Raw genomic sequence first — 18,999 nt, 5'->3', positions numbered from 1 at the left:
GCAGCCCTGGCGAAAGTCGTTAAATTTAAAATTTTCAGTGCTTTTCAAAATGTATATCATATTTGTCTTTGTTTTTTAAAATGTTTCCCTTTTGTTTAGTCTATCAGAACATTTTCCAGATGATCACATGTTTCCAAACGCTTCAGGTAATTTGCAAACTGAATTTCTTGAGTTATTAATGTTGGCATTTTATTGGAAATATAATGCGCAAAGAGTTGTTTTGCAGATTATGATCAGCAGGAGCTTACAACAGAAGAGCGCATAATATCAGTCATTCGAGATAGTTTACTCCGTTTCTTAATTTTGTATTCGTTATTAATTGAAAAGTGTATTTCTACTTTCGTTTTTTTCAGCAGAAAATCAATAGCTAAGGGTATCTTTTGAAACACTAAAGAAAAATGTTACCTTGCTCTCAGACGCAGTGGCCTTCCAGACGGAATTAATTAAGGAATTACTTAACCGACAACAGAATAATGGCATTTCAGAAACTAGCACTTTTAGCTTTCCCTTAAAAACAGAAGAGGATTTGTTCTTAATAGACAGAGATATGGCGTTGGATGCACAAGTCATATATGTAAGTCAATTATTTAATTAAAATGTTATAACCAGCATTGAACAATCTATTGTCTTGCAGATAAATGAAATGAAAAATATATTTAGTCAGGCGACGCTATCAAAATCGTTGAAAAAGAAGAAGAACTGAAGAACTTGTTTTAGAATGTTTAGAAAAATGAAGACTGCAAAAACTGTATGACCGATTTGGATGATAATAGAAGCGATAATTAAAATTCATGGAAATAAAATGATTAGTTAAGAATAAAAAATAATTTAAATATTTAAAAACAAGTTTATGTGAAGTTGTCATGGGTGATTCAGCATTGGTCATTCTTCGGTGATTCATATGGAATCGCAGTGACTCCAAAACCTCGCTTAACAGCACATATCGTGTAGATTGCAGCAAGCGGATCAAAGTGTCGATTTTATATCGATATCCTGAAAATATATACCCCAGAAGTTCGAAGTTTTAAGAACGGATTTTGGAGGCAATTCTGTTAAAGAAACTTAATTAACTATATGATTTTTCACTGCCGTCGTCCTTTCTTCCATTAATTATGTTGTTTTGATTACTTTACTAATTTCTTTCCTATTGATGTCCTTGAGTTTTCCACTTCCAGACAAGTTGCAATGGTAAAGGTCATATCGATAAATTCGTTGCAGTGTGAAGGTACTATAATATCAGTTGACAACCCTTAAAAATCGATTGGGGCTCACACTATTTCCATGAGTTGGTCTCACTACAAAAAAAGGTAAACAAAGTGAAAATTTTGCAAAATGTAAAAATTAATTAAATTAGTCGAAAAACAGGTGCTAAGATAAGCCAACTCGTCCCGAGACCTCAGGAAACAAAGGGCGGGAAATGAACAAACAGAGGATCTGGTGAAACTCATGTAACAAAGCGATGAGTGACTCCGATGAAGGTGAGTAAAATCTTTTAAAACGAGTACTATGCAAGTTATTTGTCTAGTTTTTAACCTGCTTTTAATGCTCATAAGTCCTATCACATATGCAAATTATTTAAGTGGTGCAATTAAATCTCCAACCAGTTGTTATTGGTTTTTCAACAACACCAGCACGCACAGGGTTGCAAGTGAATTGGGCGCGCGAAATTGTTTATTTTAAAATGCCACCTCCCTAAAAAGCAACTGGTGCGCTGCAACCACTGGGCCATTCGACACCCATACAAAAATAAACAAAACTAATGCCACGCATCCAATGCCAGTCCTTGACCACGTGCAACAGTTGCCGTGCTTCTTCGGTCTCGTCTTGCGCAGTGCGACGAATTCCGGCCTGGATCAATGACCACAAAAACGTGGCCCGAGCAACGCATCAATGGCACAGCCATCGATTTTGCCCATCAGTTCAGCTCAGTTCAGTTCAGTTCAGTTTTCGCCAGCGCCGCGTTCGGTCCTCTTCTCCGATGCCAATTAATTTTGGGGGCTCTGTCGCGCTGAATTGGGTTACATAATGTCTTGGAAATTCAGCATGGAACAGCCCAAGCCTGGCACTGAAACCGCTCTGGAGGCTTGCGACTATTTCGTGGATGAGGTCATTGAGGCATCCTCGATACGGGGTGGGCATTGGAGAACGTCCTGGCGTGTTGGCCCATATGTCTAACGAACGGCAAACTCCTCTTTCACAGATGCGCGGGAGGAAGTGCGTCAGATAAAGCACGGAGAGCTGCGGGCGGCAGTAAGCGCCGGAGACGAGCGGACTGTGCGGGTCCTGCTGGCGGCCCTGGGGACTGAGCGGCAGATTATAGTCAATATGGCTCCATCCGGAGCCAATACCCTACTTTTCATGTGAGAAAAAGTCTATTTTAGCTCCTTGCTAGCTTGTCTAATGGCACTTATCTTTCAGAGCCTGCCAGTCGGGCTATGAGAGCATCACCCAGCGGCTGCTGGATGCTGGAGCGGATGGCCGCTCCCATGCCGTCACCAGGTACTCACCGCTTTACGCGGCCGTCCACAGCGGTCACTTGGGCATCGCCCGGCTGATGCTGGATCGCTTCCCGGAGCTCATTCAGCAGCCGACTGTCGAGCGCTGGCTCCCGCTACACGCGGCCTGCATCAATGGACACATCAAGCTGCTGGATCTACTCATCGGCTACAGCTATCCCGACTACCTCTACCAGACATATCGCGACGAGGAGGGCCAGTGGGAGTGGAGACTGCCCTTTGACGCCAACGCCCACGATGTGACAGGTCAGACCAGTCTGTATATAGCCAGCATTCTGGGAAACAAGCAGCTGGTTGGAGTACTCCTCAAGTGGCAGCTTCACTGCCGCCGCACGTTGGGCGATTCCGCCAGCTCGGTGAGCACTCCTATCACTCCGACCAGGAAACGCATTTCGTTTGGCATTCAGGCCATCATGTCCAAGCTGCACATATCTGGTGAATCGGAAGGACCCGAGGACCAGGCTGCCCAGGAGTCCACAGAATGCCAAAGATGTCCCATAAACGTAAATTTGCTGTGTGGCGCGGCAAGGGAAACAGCTCTGCTGGCGGCGGTTCGGGGTGGCCACTTGGATGTGGTGCAGGCCCTTCTGCAGCACGGAGCAAATCCCAATGTCGTGGCTAAGCCAGTGGAGGATCACAACGACCCCAAGTGTTGCGAGGAGATATACGGTCTGAGCAATGTCCCCATTGCCGAGGCCTGCAAGCAAAGGTCGCTAGCAATGTTGGATCTCCTGCTAAAATATGGAGCTCGGGACGAAAATGGTTCGGCCATTGGAATGGCCATCACTGGCGGCGATGAGGCCATCCTGAGTCGCCTCTTGGCCCGCCGCGTCCATCCAGACTCGGACTACAAGATCAACAAGAAGGGCCTACCAACACCGGTGGAGGTGAATGTGTTCTTGCCGTCCACCGGCAACATATCCTACAGCGCCATGTTTCCCAACGTGCCCACCATTATCGACTGGCACAGCTTGGGCTCCAGCGTTCAGTTATCAGTGGTAAGGGTTCCCTGGATGGTCAGCGGAGTGCTGCTCCTGAATCCCAAGCTGCAGTCACACGCCCGTCTTAATGAGGTTGCTCTGACCGCCATCACGCGAATCGACTTCTCGCACAATGTTCTCACAGCAATTCCGCAGGAGTTGTTCCATCTGGTTAGCCTAAAGTGAGTTTAATTTACTTTACAAGGAGTGTACTTTTGCTTCATACATATTAAAAAATAATTCGTTTTACTTTAGGTATCTTAATGTGGCTCAAAACAAGATTACCGATCTGCCCGCGCCGATGGGTAAGGCGTATGCCTGTCCTGTTCTGGACGAGCTTTTCCTGCAGGACAACCAATTAACAACATTACCGGCTGCCATCTTTCACCTTCCCGCGCTTTCTATTCTGGATGTTTCAAACAATAAGCTGCAACAGCTACCCTTTGACCTGTGGCGTGCGCCCAAGCTGCGCGAACTGAATGTGGCCTTCAATCTATTGAGGGATCTTCCTGTGCCGCCGATGCAGACGAGCAGTTCGCTCCTGAGCCTGGACAAACTGCAACTGCAGAGTTTTGAGGAGCCACACTCAAACAAGCCGCGCAACGTGACCCAGCAGCGGCTTACCCATCGGAATTTGTGGTCCGAATCTTTAGACATAACCGACAACGACATGAAGTGGCAGCATGACCAGGATTTCGGAGACGGAAAGACTTCTGGAATGGGCTCTTCACAGCTGAGTAGTCTGAACATAGCGAACAACCTGTTCACCAGCATTCCCGCTGCTCTGCCCTGCCTGGCGGTTAACTTGACCCGACTGAACATGTCGTACAACAGCCTGCGTTCCATGGGCCATGTAACGAGCTATCCGGCCACGCTGAAGCAGTTGGACCTGAGCCACAACGAGATCTCTTGCTGGCCAAGCCTGCCCCGGATAACCGAATCGGATCCGCACCTATTGTGTTACAGTTGTGTCCAGCTGCCGGAGGGTCGGGAGGAGGAGCAAGCCTACAAGACGACCTCCTCGAAGGGCAGCTGCTCCTCCGTCACTTCCTTCCGGGCCTCGGTTTTGAAGAGCGTGTGCCGGCACAGACGTCATCTGCGCCTGGAGGCGCTGCGCACGTTGATCCTGGCGGACAACCTGCTCACACGCATCCAGCTGTCGACTGACGACGCCACAACGCTGTTCAACGAGAGCGAGGACGCCGACTGGAGTGTGGTGGGCGTGAACCGGTCCAAGGTGATATTTCCCAACCTGTCCATGCTGGACATGACCAACAACTGCCTGAAGGAGATCCCCGCCTCGCTGCACGAGCTGAGCAGTCTGTCAGTGCTGAACATCAGCGGCAACGTGAACATCACCGAGCTGCCGCCGCATTTGGGGCTTCTCTCGCGACTTTGGAATCTCAACACGCGCGGCTGCCTTCTGCAGGAGCCACTGCGCTCAATGATCGAGAGCAAGAAGCACAAGACGATGGACATCGTGGGATACCTTAAGTCCATATACGAGGATGCCCAGCCGTACGCGAGAATGAAGCTGATGGTTGTGGGCGTGGCTGGCATCGGCAAGAGCACTCTGCTGGATTTGCTGCGCCAGGGAGCGGGTTCAGGATCCAGCTACAGCTCGCACAGATCTCGCGCCACCGAAAACCATTGGGCCAAGCGAATGGGACACGCGCGCAGCACCTCTCGATCGCACCGTCATTCGTCCGCCTCCAGCGCGAATATATCCACGGTGGGCGTGGACATTGGCACCTGGATCTGTGAGAAGCGGAAGCGAGCGCCCGGCTCCCACGGCCCGGTGGTGTTCCGAACTTGGGATTTTGGTGGCCAGAAGGAGTACTACGCCACCCACCAGTACTTCCTGTCCAAGCGGAGTTTGTACCTGGTGCTGTGGCGCATCAGCGACGGCCACAAGGGGCTGGCCGAACTGCTGCAGTGGCTGGGCAACATTCAAGCGAGGGCGCCCAATTCTCCCGTCATCATTGTGGGCACACACTTCGATGCGGTCGGCGAGTCCATCTCTCCCCAGCAGGCGGAGCAGCTGCAGCAACTGATTCGGGAGAAGTTCATCGCCATTCCCGATGCGGAAAAGATCGGGCTGCCACGAGTGATTGACTCGATCGAAATTAGTTGTCGGTAAGTGCTGAATTCTGAGTGCTTTCTTATTGAAACAAATTATTATAGTAACTGGATCTAATGCAACGATTGTTTTCCATTGTAGTTCACTACATAACATCCACTTGTTGGCCAACATCATTTACGACACCGCCATGCAATTACGGTCGCCTGGCTCCAAGGAGCCTATGCTGCTGCAAAAGATCCCCGCCAGCTACATTGCCTTAGAGGACATTGTGAACGTTATTGCCTGCAATCTGCGCGCGGCAGGACGAGATCCTGTCCTGGACGGTGAGCAATACAGACGCTTGGTCACCGAACAGATGCGACTGCACAATTACAAGAGTTTTCGGGATGCCGCCGAGCTGCAGCAGGCCACCACGTGGTGCCACGAGAATGGCGTTTTGCTACACTACGACGATGCCACGCTCAGGGACTACTACTTCCTCGACCCGCAGTGGCTTTGCGACATGCTGGCCCATGTGGTCACCGTGCGGGAGATCAACCCATTCGCCCCGACGGGTGTGATGAAGCTAGACGATCTGCAGCTGCTCTTCCGCAGTGTACAACTTCAAGGAAACGGGAACAGGAGGTGGGTCTTAACTTTAACTTAACGTATTGACTGCAAATAACATTCAATATAATATTTTGCAGCTACGTTGTCAGTTTGTTGAACAAGTTCGAAGTGGCTTTGACGTGGGACTCGAGGACTCTACTCATTCCCTCCCTTCTGCCGTTGCAAGAAGCCGCCACACCCAACTCTGGTAGCACAGTGAAGCTTTCGCAACGTTCCCGTGGCCGTAGCTTAGGTTGCTCCGTTTCACAGGAAGTGAATCTTAATAATCTGATCTACGAGCAAAGGTCAACTACTTCAGCATCTTCTGCTGCTACTGCTAGTCAGGGACTGCGACGCATTCTTCTGATGACTTATTTTCCGTCCGGATTCTGGTCGAGATTGATCACGCGTATTCTAGCCGATGAACAGATCATTGAGGCGATTCGCGGCGTTTATGTGGCTTCGCAGGATGTAAGTTGAAAACATTTCCCTTTAATGGCATGTTAAAAATCGAATTGCTTTATTTATTTATTCAGAAGTATGTGGAGTTTGATTTGCGCACCTCATTGGAGCAGGACACCCAGTGGAACCTGTGGCAGACAGGCTTAGCCCTGTACTATGGGCCAATCTTAATATTTAAGATCTGGGAAGTCCCCTTTCAAAACACAGAGCGAACGCAACCCTTCCGCACAAATGGAAACCGCTTTAAGCTGAAATTGGACGGAATTTGGAGTGACGTTAATCTGAGCTCGTCCAGCATTCTGGAGGTATACTTTCCACTTCACGAGGTGAACGTATCCCAGGAGGTGGATGACCGAGAACGTCAGCTGCTGGCCGAGCTTCAGCCGCACGTGTCCCAGGTGGCAAAACTATTGGCCCTGGCAGTGGATCACATTGATTTGCTTCTAGAGGACTGGTATCCTTCGCTGGGCACGCGGTTTGTTCACACCTCGGAGGGTCGTTTCCTGATCACTCGTTTGGTGTTGTGCCCGCGCTGTCTCTGGAAACTGCAATTGCAGCACAGCAACGAGCCCGTGGATCGGGAACAGCCTCCGATGGGATGCAATAGACCAAGTCGGAGCAGCAGACGCGGAGCGGGAGCTTACTTCTTGCACGGCGTCGGTGATCCTGGTGAGGATGGAGCCTTAAACGTATTCTCCGCATATCTCAACGCCACAGCAAGGAGGGAGCGACGATCCGAGGATTCACTGGGTGCCGGCTCGGATGCGGACTCGGGCGTGGGTCCCGATTCCGCCGGTTCTTCGCGCAACACCTCGGTTGACGGGCACCCAGGCTATCACCTGCCCGACAACTCGAACGTTTGCTACGCCTGGATGATTGAGGAGTGCATCCTGTCCGTTTACAATCAAAGCAAGATCAGCTGCCCGGTGCATCTCGAGCAGTCGATGGCCCAACTAGCTCCGGACGTCATATTTGCCGATATACCTGATAAGCACACTATTCCTCCGGAGTGCATCATCAAGGGATCGCTGCTCGGGCGCGGAGCCTTCGGGTTCGTCTTCAAAGCGAGTTGCAAGATAAGGGGCGCCAGATCCTTCAAGCCGGTGGCCATGAAAATGCTCCAGCCAGTGCCTCCCGGAGCTCGGGCCAAGGAGGTGAGTAGTTGAAAATTGGAGAAACGCTCTGCAATTCTATTTACCTTATTTATTTTTAGAGCGCTCTGATGGCCTTTAAGGTGGCTCTGGGCAAGTGGGACCGGGATCCGTTGCAGCACTCCTGCAAAGCCTACTGCACCGCTCGCCAGGAACTGGCCGTACTGCTAACGCTTAAGCACCCCAACATAGTGCCCCTGGTGGGGATCTGCATAAAACCATTGGCCTTGGTCCTGGAACTAGCTCCTTTGGGCGGTCTGGACGCCCTGCTGCGGCAGTACCGACGAAGTGGCGCCCACATGGGTCCGCACACGTTCCAGACCCTTGTCCTGCAGGCGGCACGGGCCATAGAGTATCTGCATCGGAGGAGGATCATCTACCGCGATCTAAAGTCGGAAAATGTTTTGGTTTGGGAGCTGCCGCAGCCGCACACTGAGGACAGTCCTCGGAATCATGTGCACATTAAGATTGCCGACTACGGCATCAGCAGGCAGACTGCCCCCAGCGGAGCCAAGGGATTTGGCGGCACCGAAGGCTTCATGGCTCCCGAGATCATACGCTACAACGGTGAGGAGGAATATACCGAGAAGGTGAGTCTATTAATTTACTGATTTATGTTATTAATTTCATAATTAAATCAATTTATTTTAATTCCAGGTGGACTGCTTCTCCTTTGGCATGTTCATATATGAGAACATCAGCCTACGGCAACCTTTTGAGGGGCACGAATCCATTAAAGAGTGCATCTTGGAGGGCAGTCGTCCGGCCCTAACGCAGAGGGAGACGCAGTTCCCCACCTGCTGTTTGGACCTGATGGTCCTCTGTTGGCACGAACAGCCGCGTCGCAGACCCACGGCCAGCCAGATTGTGTCCATACTCAGTGCCCCGGAGTGCATTCACCTGCTGGACGTGGTGGCCATGCCGCACAGCGAGAAGATAGTGTGCGGAGTGTTTCAGTCGCTGGTCAGCGTGGGCGATGAGGAGCGGTGCGGACTCGAGTTGTGGCTGCCCTCCTTCGGCTCCCGCATCGACATACTGGACTGCACGCCTGCCGGCAGTTTGCAGCAGTGCCACAGCATCAGTTGTTCGCCGCAGCCGCAGGTGGCGCCGCCGCCCAAGACTCCTCCCGAAAACGGGGCCCACTCACGAGCCCGATCCGCCCAACGCTCGCCCAAAATGAACATGCTGTGCTGCTGCCTGGTGGGCGAGGCCATCTGGGTGGGCGACGTCTCTGGCAACCTGCATGCCTACAGCACCACCAACTACGCCCACTTGTTTTCCTACATGCTCGACCCGGCCATTAAGTCAGCTGTGATCAGTCTGGTGTACATGGAGCGGATAGCTCGCGTGGCCGTGGGCACACATAATGGTCGGGTATTCCTGGTGGACGCCACTCAAGTGCCCAGCAATTGCGCCTTCGCCGAGGGCTCGTTTGTGCTCACGGAGATATGTTCTGGCTTTGTACTGCACTCCGCTTGCTCAGTGTTTGTGGATGGGTAAGTTGAGATGTCTTTCACCGTCTTTCACGAGTCAGCTTAAGCCAAAACGATTTTTGTATAGAAACTATGAACTGTGGTGCGGCGAAATTGCCGGAAAGATAAATGTGTTTCCGCTGAACGAGACCGGAGTGTCCGGCCATCAGGCTCTGTGTCACAGCGAGGAGCCCAATCTCATCGAGGACGTCAAGGTGGCTCGCATGTGCAGCAACGAGAGCCACGTCTTCAGTTGCCTGTATCCCGGCTGCATGGTGTACCAGTGGGGCGTGGTCTCCAAGCGAATTGAGAACAAGCTGGACTGCTCCAAGCTGCTTCCCTGCTCCGAATCCCTGCAAAGCATTGCGATCGATGAGCACGTGAACCTAATTAAGTGCCAGATTTCCGCACTGGCCGCCCACAGCACCGAGCTATATATTGGAACCACCTGGGGTTGCCTGATCGTGGCCGAGCTGAACACCCTGCGCCCTATCAGCGTGTTTCGCCCCTACGAAAATGAGGTAAGATCTCGCTTTACTCGTTCCTCGCGTCGATTATGTCAATTCTCTGTTTTTCCTCCAGATAAAATCCATAATAACGCTTTCTAATGACAAAGTGCCCCTGATCGCTACGATCGGAAGACGGTACCGCTCCCTAATCTCACGCTATGTAGACTCCACAGAGGCATCCACTATGTGCTCTGCCGTCAGCACACCCACTCATGGTGCAGCCAAATCCGTGCCACCGGCGGATGTGGACAATCACATTCATTGCCTGCTGTGGCGCGCCAAGCACTGGACCTAATCTCGATCTCATTCGAACCATTTGTTGACGTATTGTATTTATTAACCCACTAACACATACACAAAACTGTTAAGTAAGGTGCTAGAAACGAAGAATGGTTGCTGATAACAATTTAGTTGCTATCAAATTTTAATTGTCTCTGATCTTTTGAGTAAGCTTTCAGTAGAAAGTAGAAATAGTTTTATCAATTTAAATGTGGGTTTCTCGCCAAGTTGGTGGTGCAATATAATTTATACTCATCTTGTATATCATTTAAAAAAACTTCGTATTTGGAACAGTTTATATGTTTATTTAAATTTAAATTCTTCATAAAACATTTAAAAATGAGTCCTTTCAATATTTTACTTTTAACAGCAAGAGCCATCAACAAGATTACTGAAGATCCTATCATAATAGACCCTTATTTTTTCAACTAAAAAACAATTAAACAGGAATGATACAGGAGGTAAAGCTTAAAAATAGGAAAACACAACAAAGACAACAACAAAGCAACCTTGAAACACGATCAAAATATAATTTGGTTTCTATTTTGATAATAATTTATTTTTCTTTTTAAGACAAATTAATGATTTACATTCCGCAGCTCAGTTTATGGAGCATTTTAATCTTTTAATAAAAACTCGCAACGTACATCTTAACAATTGTTAAATAAGATTCAAAGAAAGGTTCGGGTTGCCAAAAGTTTAAGTCCATGAAATGATTTGTAAGTAGGTATATTAAATTGTTTTGTTTTATATTGCGAGTTCTGAGCTACAGAAGCTACTGACTGACTACTGAGGATTGACGGCTGCGCGAATAGATGGAAGCCGAGTTTTTCAGCACCCGCACATAGTTGTTGAAATCGACGACGAACTGGAATTCTTCCTTGAGAGCGTCGCGCAGCGGAACCTGAAAGATGATGGCCAATTACTACGGTTGTTTACCATTAAGAGTTGGTAAACCCACCCGGTAATGGTGGGCTTTCTTCATCACAAACAAGACCCAGCTTATAATGCCGTACAGCAGAGCGCAGCAACTTCCGACGAGCAGAACGAAGAACACGCCTTCCAGGTTGTTCATGTCCAGGGGCGTGGCATCTGGAGCTTCCTCTTTGGTGGCACAAATCCCGGTGCCCACCTCGTTCCACCACTTGTTCTTCATTTTCTCCAGCACTCCCTGCTCCTGCAGCTCCAGCAAGGCATTGTTGAACTTGTCGCGATGCGGCCAATCTGTAAGATATTTGGTTAAAAGGTATGGCTTGGGAAGCACTTTAATTACTTTTCCGCATGGCTATGCCATAGCCTTTCTCGTCCAATGCATCGCCAATCTTTTTGAGATTGCATTCTCGCTTGGTGTTGTACTCAATGGAAGTGGACTCCATCAGGAATGCATAGTGAGTGTGTGTTTTCACCCGATTCACTCCCTCCATGTTGTCTTGGGTAAGGTATTGTGGATTTTCGGTCATGAATTTGTTCATCCTCTTGTAGCGCTCATCCTCAGAAGTCTGAAGGACAAAAGAGTTAAACTTATGGCCATGGATACGAGCACTTGGGCCGAACCAAAAAAAAGTTCCTGGTGGATCCAGTTTTTTTTGCACCGTACACGACGCCATCCTTGTTGTCTGCCAAATCGTCGACGCTGTTGATTAAACTTTGGGGCTTCTCGATAGTCAGGAAGGCAGCCAAATTGGCAGTGTAGGAGGAGACCACAATGAGGGTAAAGAACCACCAGAAACTGGCCACAGTTCGAGTTGATAGGGCTCTGCCAAGAAGATAAGTTATTATTAAGAAGACTTGGATAACCTTGGTTAATTTACTTTGGTCCAATTTCAGAGCCTTGCTGCAGTAAGGCACCCGTGGTAAACCAAATCGAGTTGCCTATGGTGAACTGGTTTTCCAGTTCCTCTGGCTCCTCAATACAGGGATACGGGTTATCCCATTCGCTGGGCGACAGGCGACCCAATATGAAGAAGCTCAGGGACACGCCCAAAAAGGAAAAGCCCAGGAACCACCAGACCTCTTCGGAGAAGGGATCCATGAAGGTGAAGAGCTCGGGAGTGGCTTTCTGGGGCTTCAAGTAGAGAATTGCAATGCCTGAAGTAAATAAAACCATTACAAAGTTTGGTTTACAAACGAGGACACGTGACTTGCCAAGATTCATAAACGGAATGGTGAAGTCAATGGCCTCTTCGCGTTCCGACGTAATGGTCAAATCCGTGATGGCCAAATCAGCTCGCTGCAAGAAGGTGAGTTAACTAATGAGTAGCAAAAATATATGATCCCGACCCACCCCTATCATAATTTCCCTCAACATGCCCGTCGATTCATTCGATGTTTTGTTATACGATCCATAATCATTGCCACCATTTACGAAGGTGAAATTAAAGCCCAGTTTATCGGCCAGTTCTTTGATGAGATCCACACCGTAGCCCTCATACTGACTATTGCCCTCCAGCTGCTTGTAGGTCTCCACCAGTTGGGCATATGGTTTGTTCTGCCAACGAATCGATCAAGAAAGGTACAAACATTATAAAAAGTATAGTCACCTACCGGCACCGAGAGCAAGATAATGAACGTCTTGTTTGCCAGAGAATTGTCGACATTATCGAATTGGGCGGTGGTGGGTGCCAGTCGCTGGGGTCTGTACTCCCTCTGCTCGTCCCAGGTGCCCACTTTTACGATGCCCGAGGGCTGCAGCTCGATGACATCCAGATGGTATCCCTTGCGGACGTTTCCCTCAAAGTAAATGGGTCCGGTGAGCAAGTGTTCCGTGAGGCGCAGCTAAAACAGACGGAAGATATATGATATACCCATCTTGCAGGGGAGTGTTTCCCTTACTACTTACCGTTCTCATGTAGTTCTTAAAGGAGGAGCCATCATCCCGGACACTTTCCGTTCGCTGTGAGCAATTCTGGGGCACTGGTTTGAATGGCAGATTTTTTAGAGTGTGTGCGAACAACTGAACGGCATCGTAGGTCAAGGCCATTTCCACGGTTATGGGGCAGGAACCTGCGAAAAAATTACAAAAATAAATAAACACATAGGGGCATGTATGAATCAAAGTTTACCATTTCGAAACTCATCCTGGTCGGTGGGATAGCCCAGCTTCATGAGCAGCTCCTTGACAGCCATCTTCTCCGGGGAAAACAGCCGCAGCCCAGTTATGTTGGCCTCACTGTACTTGTACTCCTCCAAATCAAATGAGTGAAAGTCCAGGTTGCCAATGATGTACTTGTAGTCCTCGTTGATGATGCCCACTTGCTGGGCCTGGTTTAAAAACTCCGGCATTGTTTCACTGGAGCCCACGACCACAATCCGATTGTCCACGGACTTGCGCACCCGCCGGAGGACCTGTTTGTAGTTGCCATTCAGCTGCATGTCGTAGCGCAGCACCGTGACCACAGGTCCATTCATCCCGAACAGCGTGGTCAGCTCGTTCAAAATGTTCAGGTAATCGGCTGCGAGCAATACGGGACTAATTGAGGGACCCCGACCAAATTTAAGTCGTGGACAAAGGCTGCTCACCCGACTCGTACAGGAAAATGAAGCGCGTCCAATTGAACTCGGTGATGAGGCTGAACAGGGCCTTGGCCAGATCCGCCGGATGCGGATGCAGATTGAAGCCCTCAGCGTACTCACTCATGTAGGAGTAGATGTGCGGTATGTCCATGGCATCGCAAATGGACATCAGGTGGACGGCAGTGTGCCGAGATGAGGGTCCGAACACCCCCGCAATGCCAGTCTAAAAATTTATAAACAAAATATTAAAACTCATGTTTCAGTCTAAAAATTGATTAAAAAATATTCAAATTCATTGTGTTTCAGTATAAAATTTATAAAAAATATTACAATTAATTGAGTTTCAGTCTAAAAATTAATTTAAAAAAATATTAAAATTCCTTGTGTTTACTTTTAAGTTAGAGCTCTTAATCTAAACATGCCACGCTCTGCAATTTCTATACATTCGTAAAATGATTTATAAGGAGTTCTTACCTCCAGCATCCTGCACAATCTGCCGTAGCTCTGGTAGGCATCCCCGTAGTTCACCTCCTCCTTCAGCGAAGTAAGAGCGGTGCCCGCCTCTTGGTTGGCCACATCGATGGCATGGTCGAAGACTATATTCATTTGCTCCGTGTTCTGGTCGGTGAGCAGGCCTGAAACCGAGAAATTCTCTCACATCCACTTGTGGCCATTTCTCGCCTGCCGGTTTGTTTATCAACAACAACTTGACCTAATCATCCCATTCGGTCGGAAAACCCAAACAAACAAACAAATACTAAAACCGATTTTATGAGCTTTCGGCGCTGATGGAACGAACAGCTTGTTCTCTTTATGAGAAATTAAAAATAAATCGCGCGTTGAAAACAGTTTGTTTGGAACTGCACAACAACAACTAGTGCTCACGCGACACACATTTTTCATTTGAGTCTTTTTTTGGGTTTCTTCTCGAACTTACTTACCAATTGGGACACTTTCCAAACTTTGGAAATTGTCGTTGCCGCCAAAGTTCTCATACTGAGCGCTGTTTCCAGAAATTTGTATGCAAAAAAAGATACACAGGGTTATAAAGTTTTTGTCAAACATCTCCTATGTTTTTTATTTGAAACATATATATGTATATATATATATATATATATAGTGCTCAGAAAATTAAAATGATCTGCTTCCCGAACCGAACACTCCGAGTAAAAAGCCACCACTGACGTTTGCTTCCAAAATGTCAATTTGGAAAACATTTTGAGTGAACTTTTTTTGAAAGCTTTGACGCAACTTTGGAGAGAATATTGAGATTGACCAAGAAAAATCTCAATCTTAATCCTCAACCGTTATGTTCTCCTCGGAATCCGTTTTTAGGGACTCTATTGACTGCGACGAATTCCGACTGCGGGAGTATATCGACTGGGCGCTTTTCAGGGCACGTTCATTTTCCGAGAAGTGGATGACAATTTTGAATTCCTCAGCCAGGGCATCGCAAAAGGGAACCGCATAGAGCTTAGCTTTCTTGTACACAAAGCAGCACCAGCATAGTATGGAGACAATCATGGAAATGCAGGATCCGATGGCCAGGACAGCGTAAATGCCACTTAAATTGTCGACGCCCAACTCAGAGGGGCCATCATTATCGCTTTTTGCCTGGAATCATTTTGTTTTATAAAGGGGTCCCTAGGGGACTAGTCCACAAGAAACTTACACTGCAAACGCCGGCGCCAACTTCGTTCCACCATTTGTTTTTCAATCTGGCCAAGACGCCCTGCTCCTGCAGCTCCAGCAAGGCGTTGTTAAACTTATCCCGATACGGCCAATCTGAGAGGGGATTGTTATTACAACCGATTAAAGCTGCATCCGTGACACCTACTTTTTACCATGGCTATGCCATAACCCTTCTCATCCAGCGGGTCTCCCACTTTGGTGAGGTTGCACTCCCTAACCGTGTTGAATTCAATGGAGGTGGACTCCATGAGAAATGCGTACTTGGTGCCCGCCTTCACCTTGTCCACGCCATCCTGATTGTTGTCCATCAGCATCTCCGGATGATTGGTCATGTACTCGTTCATTTTCATATAGGTGGGGTCCTCCGATGTCTTTGGATTGAAACAAAAAATGTTTAGTCTAATGCTTCAATTGATTTTTCAACTTACCAGAAAGAAATTCCTGGTGGATCCTGTACGCTTAGCTCCATACTGAACATCGTCTTTGTTATCGGCCAAGTCCTCAACGCTGTTAATGGGACTTGTGGGATTCTCGATGGTCAAGAAGGCAGCCAAGTTGGCCGTGTAGGAAGAGACCATAATTAAAGTGAAAAACCACCAAATTGCCGATATCGTACGTGTGCTGAGGGCTCTAAAAAAGTTCAAAGTATTGATACAAAATGTGCTCTAAGACATTTAAAAGTAGTTTTACTTGGGAGCAATTTCAGAGCCTTGCTGCAGTAAAGCTCCCGTGGTGAACCACAGGGAATTGTTGATCGTGAACTGGTTTTCCAGCTCTTCTGGTTCCTCAATGCAGGGATACGGGTTATCCCACTCGATGGGCGAAAGGCGACCTATGATGAAGAAGCAGAGCGACACTCCCACATAGGCGATGCCCAAGTAGAGCCAGACCTCCGATGAAAATGGGTCCATAAAGGAGAAAAGGGCGGGGGGAGCCTTCTGCGGCTTCACATATAATATAGCTATGCCTGGTAGTCGGAAAAGATCATTGGATAACTGAAACTCGCTGTTAATGGGTACATGTCTCACCCAGATTCATAAAGGGTATGGAGAAATCAATGACTTCCTCTCGCTCCGATGTTATGGTAAGATCAGTGATGGCCAAATCAGCTCGCTGTTATGAAACATATGATTAATCTGTGATCAATAATCTGTTGATTAACTCACTCCCTCTACAATTTCCTTGAGCATTCCGGTGGTGGAATTAGTTGTTTTATTGAAGGAGCCATAGTCATTACCACCATCGTGGAAGGTAAAGTTAAATCCAAGCTTATCGGCCAACTCTTTGATGAGATCCACTCCATAACCCTGGTACTGATTGTTGCCTATCAGGGTGTCAATACTTTCCACTAGACTGGCATACGGTTTGGTCTGCAATTGCATTTTTTCCATAAGAAACATTTAAACCATTTCAAAGCCATTAACACACCGCAACAGATATAAGAACCTTGAAGGTTTTGTTCACCAGCGAGCCGTCGTCGATGTCATTGAAGTTGATTACTTCAGGGGGCCGCTGGAACTCAAAGTCCTTGCCCTCCTCCCATGTGCCGACCTTGACCAGCCCACTCGTCTGCAGCTCGATGACATCGAAGGTGAAACCCTTGCGCACATTGCCCTCGAAATAGATGCGACCAGTAATCGTTTTCTCCTTGATCTCCAACTGAATCGGATTATCATAATCAGTAAAAGTATATTATTGATTATTAAAGTCTACCAACCGATCTCATGTAGTTCCTGAAGGTAGAGCCATCTGGTTGAACATTGTCATGGCGCTCGGAACAGTTGAGCATCTGAGGTTGGTACGGCAGATGCTTGGTTGTCTCCGCAATGACGCGAACTGCATCATAGGTGAGGGCCATGGACATGGTGATGGATGAGGAGACTGCCAAGAAACAGGAATCATAACTTTGTGATGCGTACCTTATACACTTTCCTACCCGTATTGGTGGGCTCACTTTCCCCCAGCTCCTGGTGCAACTTTTCAACCAGATCTCGCACTTCCTCCTGCTCGGGTGAGAACATCCTTATGCCCGTGATGTTGGCTTCACTGTACTTGTACTCCTCCAACTCGAAGGTGTGCAGGTCCAGGTTGCCAATGACATAGGTGTAGTCCTCGTTCATGATGCCCACCTGTTGGGCCTGACGCAGCAGCTCGGCCACGCCCTCCGTGGAGCCCACGACCACGATGCGACTGTCCTCCGATTTCCTGATGCGTCGCAGCACCGACTTGTAGTTGCCATTCAGGTTGAGATCATAGCGCATTACCTTGATGACAGGCCCCTTGATGCCATACAGGCTCATCATGTGGTCCAAAATGTTCAGGTACTCAGCTTTGGAAGAATATAAGGAATTTAAGTTAAGTAATTGAGTCACTGTGGCATGTAAGAAGCACCAACCGGACTCGTAGCAGAATATAAAGCGGGACCACTCAAACTGGTTGACAATGTCGTAGAGGGCATGGGCTATATCCTCCGGACTTGGGTGCAGATTGAAGCCATCCACCTTGCCAGTCCACGAGAGATGCGGGTATATGAAGGGTATGTCCTTGGAGTCGCAGGCGTTCAGCAGGTGAGAGGCAGTGTGCTTGGCAGCTGGCCCAAAGACGGCGCCCACTCCGCCCTAAAAAAATGGGATAAGTAGGTGATTTTATTTTCCAAAAACCGCAGCTACCTCACCTGCATCAGCCTGCAAAGTTGGGCAAAGGCCTGGACGGAGTTGCCGAAGGCCACCTGCTCGGTTTCCCCGACTAAAGGAATACCGAGCTCATTGTTCACCACCGATATGGCGTGCTCGAAAGTCTGCCGGATCCTGTCGGTGGCGTCGTCAGTGATAAGACCTGCATTTTTTTTTTGTTATTTTGAGTGAAATTTATTCGGGAGAGGAATCATTAAGAAGCTCTCAGAACTCATACACTCACCAAGGCGAATGGATTGGCCACTGGATGAGCCATAAGTACTGCCTCCGTAAAACTGTGCCTGCACTTTATTGAGGCTAAGAAAACTAACCAAAATCCAAAAGAAATGCATTGCATTCGTTTATTGGAGATTCGATTTTCAACTTTTCATTTCCCTTCGCTGCTTTTCTGCTATTTAACGATGGGTATATATAAATATATGCGTATATTTTTGGATCACCCACTAGCGCGATGTCTTTGAAGTTCCTCGGTCGCCAAGCGCACGTTCCCAACTGAATGGGCACTCATAATTGCCTTCGAAATTCCACTCAAAAGTTTTCCAAAACATTTCTTTTGAACTTGAAAGCTGCCAGTGTTGAGCAACCATAGACCATACATTAAAAGTCATCAAACTTGATAATATACATTTAATTAGAATTATCACAAACATAAATTGCATCATAAACTAAACCATTGCAAGTTACAAATATAAATAGTTAAGGACTAAGAAAAATATATAGATTTGAAAGTTCATTTTTGGCACTGTATCTCATTTGTGACGGGAGTCAAAAAAAATCCCATCCTATTCGATCCGAGGCATGTATTTGTGAATCGCCAGCTGGCTGCTCCGTCAATTGAACCCTGAAATGGAGATGGAGATGTAATCTTAATGGAACGTAGTAATATTTCTGCGGAGATAAGCTATATATAGTGCAGCGCTACTCCAACTACCCCTGCCACATTCCAAGTGGCGCACACCAATTGCGGTTTCATTGGAAAGACAATTGGAGAAGTTGCTCCCCGGGCCAGAAATTGAGCCAACTGCTGGGCATAAATCAGCATTAATTAAGTGAGAGCGCCC

General features: G+C 47.9%; 4 protein-coding genes and 1 long non-coding RNA gene across 16 annotated transcripts in view; 2 read left to right on the top strand and 3 right to left on the bottom strand.

Annotated features, from left to right (window-relative positions):
* The first annotated feature begins 48 nt into the window (after window positions 1-48).
* Window positions 49-773, top strand: LOC108140474. 2 transcript variants are annotated; one of them, XR_005977686.1, is made up of 3 exons: window positions 49-146; window positions 357-574; window positions 635-773. It is a non-coding gene; the product is annotated as an uncharacterized LOC108140474 (long non-coding RNA). The 2 variants fall into 2 exon arrangements; XR_001774187.2 differs by having other exon boundaries at window positions 354-574.
* Window positions 774-1,288: 515 nt separating this feature from the next.
* LOC108140481 (leucine-rich repeat serine/threonine-protein kinase 1) lies at window positions 1,289-10,528 on the top strand. 5 transcript variants are annotated; one of them, XM_017263223.2, is made up of 12 exons: window positions 1,289-1,307; window positions 1,366-1,478; window positions 2,201-2,360; window positions 2,419-3,678; window positions 3,752-5,632; window positions 5,718-6,203; window positions 6,266-6,638; window positions 6,704-7,783; window positions 7,843-8,370; window positions 8,438-9,276; window positions 9,341-9,773; window positions 9,835-10,528. In XM_017263223.2, exons 2-12 carry the CDS (start codon window positions 1,460-1,462, stop codon window positions 10,054-10,056), a joined length of 7,281 nt encoding a protein of 2,426 aa, XP_017118712.1. In that variant the 5' UTR covers window positions 1,289-1,307; window positions 1,366-1,459; the 3' UTR covers window positions 10,057-10,528. The 5 variants fall into 5 exon arrangements, with proteins under 5 accessions (XP_017118712.1, XP_017118714.1, XP_041565071.1 ...); XM_017263225.2 differs by lacking the exon at window positions 1,289-1,307 and having other exon boundaries at window positions 1,320-1,478; window positions 6,707-7,783; XM_041709137.1 differs by lacking the exon at window positions 1,289-1,307 and having other exon boundaries at window positions 1,320-1,478.
* A 44-nt stretch (window positions 10,529-10,572) lies between these two features.
* LOC108140485 (glutamate receptor ionotropic, kainate 2) lies at window positions 10,573-14,618 on the bottom strand. The gene is made up of 13 exons (XM_017263235.2): window positions 14,495-14,618; window positions 14,028-14,188; window positions 13,560-13,776; window positions 13,103-13,492; window positions 12,880-13,043; window positions 12,585-12,815; window positions 12,325-12,528; window positions 12,186-12,270; window positions 11,852-12,128; window positions 11,595-11,796; window positions 11,314-11,539; window positions 11,002-11,264; window positions 10,573-10,944 (listed from the first exon to the last, which is right to left on the bottom strand). The coding sequence occupies exons 1-13, from the start codon at window positions 14,616-14,618 to the stop codon at window positions 10,816-10,818; spliced, it is 2,673 nt and encodes an 890-aa protein (XP_017118724.1). The 3' UTR covers window positions 10,573-10,815.
* LOC108140483 (glutamate receptor ionotropic, kainate 2) lies at window positions 14,600-18,443 on the bottom strand. 2 transcript variants are annotated; one of them, XM_017263233.2, is made up of 13 exons: window positions 18,162-18,443; window positions 17,920-18,080; window positions 17,641-17,863; window positions 17,182-17,574; window positions 16,963-17,126; window positions 16,674-16,904; window positions 16,412-16,615; window positions 16,274-16,358; window positions 15,936-16,212; window positions 15,674-15,875; window positions 15,391-15,616; window positions 15,226-15,338; window positions 14,600-15,167 (listed from the first exon to the last, which is right to left on the bottom strand). In XM_017263233.2, the coding sequence occupies exons 1-13, from the start codon at window positions 18,268-18,270 to the stop codon at window positions 14,847-14,849; spliced, it is 2,709 nt and encodes a 902-aa protein (XP_017118722.1). In that variant the 5' UTR covers window positions 18,271-18,443; the 3' UTR covers window positions 14,600-14,846. The 2 variants fall into 2 exon arrangements, with proteins under 2 accessions (XP_017118722.1, XP_017118723.1); XM_017263234.2 differs by having other exon boundaries at window positions 16,692-16,904.
* A 107-nt stretch (window positions 18,444-18,550) lies between these two features.
* The window catches only part of LOC108140482 (octopamine receptor Oamb), a 65,456-nt gene continuing 65,007 nt past the window's right edge, over window positions 18,551-18,999 (bottom strand). For all 6 annotated transcript variants that reach the window (XM_017263226.1, XM_017263227.1, XM_041709138.1 and 3 more), the window contains one exon: window positions 18,551-18,779. The gene's annotated coding sequence lies outside the window, so the exon portion shown is untranslated. The remainder of the gene's footprint in view (window positions 18,780-18,999) is intronic.

The sequence above is a fragment of the Drosophila elegans genome, unplaced genomic scaffold (assembly GCF_018152505.1).
Source record: "Drosophila elegans isolate 14027-0461.03 unplaced genomic scaffold, ASM1815250v1 contig_476, whole genome shotgun sequence".
NCBI lineage: Eukaryota > Metazoa > Arthropoda > Insecta > Diptera > Drosophilidae > Drosophila > Drosophila elegans.
The sequence above is the reverse complement of the archived record's forward strand: the minus strand, read 5'-3'. Positions and strand labels throughout refer to the sequence as shown.